Genomic DNA, 1269 nt, shown 5'->3' with positions numbered 1-1269 from the left:
TGGATAATATAATAATATATATATATAATATATATAAAATATAATATATAATTATTAAAAAAATAATGATTTTATTAAAAAATAATTATTTTATTTAATACTTATTGCATTTTTATTTTATTTTACTTTAGTTTATTATTAATTTTTGATTATTAACTTTTTTTACCATACTTTTGTTTCTTATTTATTATTATTATTATTTATAATTGTTTGTTTTTTTATTATTTCTAATGTATTTATATAAAAATGATAATAATTCTAAATAAAACAATTGTATTAATAATAATACAAATATTGTATATAACTAAATATTGTAGAAACTTAATTTTCTGTAAAGTTGCTTTGCAACGATTTGTATCGTAAAAAGCTCTATACAAATAAACTTGAATTGAATTAATAATAATAAAAGGTTAATACAAATTCTGTAAAAGTTCTGCTCAGGTCTTGGTACAAGTTATTAGTTATTATTAGTTAAAGTCACTATATGCACATCAGGCTTTCTGTTTACAGGGTTAATTTCAGCATGGAAAACCTCATATCAGGTAAACTTACCGCTGTGTTTATATATTAAATCCAGGAACTGCTGACTGCCAGATAAATGGACATCTGCCTCTGCAATATCAGATTTTAAAATGCACAAATAAATCATATATAAGAGTAAAAGCGGTTGATTGGCATGAATGTGTTAATGTGTTTGTGTTTGTGTGCAGCATCTCTGCTGAAAGGCCTGAAACACACCAACATCGTGCTGCTCCACGACATCATTCACACCAAGGAAACCCTGATGCTGGTCTTCGAGTATGTGGTGAGTACCAGGATGGAAATCAGGCCTCGACGTTTCTTCCATAGATAGTGTTTAGTCCACACTCAGAGTATTTTCATATCCTCACAGCCGCTGGATCTCGTGTTTGTGATGCTTTAGTCAGCATTCCTCCAGCCTGAGGTTTATCTTTGAATCTTCAGTCCTGTTTCCCGAACCGATCGGTCTCTAATGCGAGTTCTGTCGTCATTTATTCGCTCTCATGCCGTTCTGGCTCTGGGTGACTTTCTATACTGCTTACTTCTGTGAAAGACATATACACCTCTTTTACTTTGAGTTTCTTATTTATTGTTAGTTATACACTCTAAAAAATGCTGGTTTGTTTCAACCCAACTTTGGGTCAAATTTTGGACTAACACAACTTTTGGGTAAAAAATGTAATTTAAATATTTAACCCAACAGGTGGGTTAGTCCATATTTGACCCAAAGTTGAGTTGAAACAACCCAGC

At 30.5% G+C, this 1269-nt stretch overlaps 1 protein-coding gene across 4 annotated transcripts in view; it reads left to right on the top strand.

The window, feature by feature from the left end:
* The window catches only part of LOC107726930 (cyclin-dependent kinase 14), a 166377-nt gene that overhangs the window by 25110 nt on the left and 139998 nt on the right, over positions 1–1269 (top strand). For all 4 annotated transcript variants that reach the window (XM_016536623.1, XM_016536624.1, XM_016536626.1 and 1 more), the window contains exon 5: positions 711–805. In XM_016536623.1, the coding sequence (XP_016392109.1) occupies positions 711–805 (95 nt within the window). The remainder of the gene's footprint in view (positions 1–710; positions 806–1269) is intronic.

Source organism: Sinocyclocheilus rhinocerous, unplaced genomic scaffold (genome assembly GCF_001515625.1).
Source record: "Sinocyclocheilus rhinocerous isolate Xijiao unplaced genomic scaffold, SAMN03320098_v1.1 scaffold2471, whole genome shotgun sequence".
Classification (NCBI taxonomy): domain Eukaryota; kingdom Metazoa; phylum Chordata; class Actinopteri; order Cypriniformes; family Cyprinidae; genus Sinocyclocheilus; species Sinocyclocheilus rhinocerous.
The sequence above is the reverse complement of the archived record's forward strand: the minus strand, read 5'-3'. Positions and strand labels throughout refer to the sequence as shown.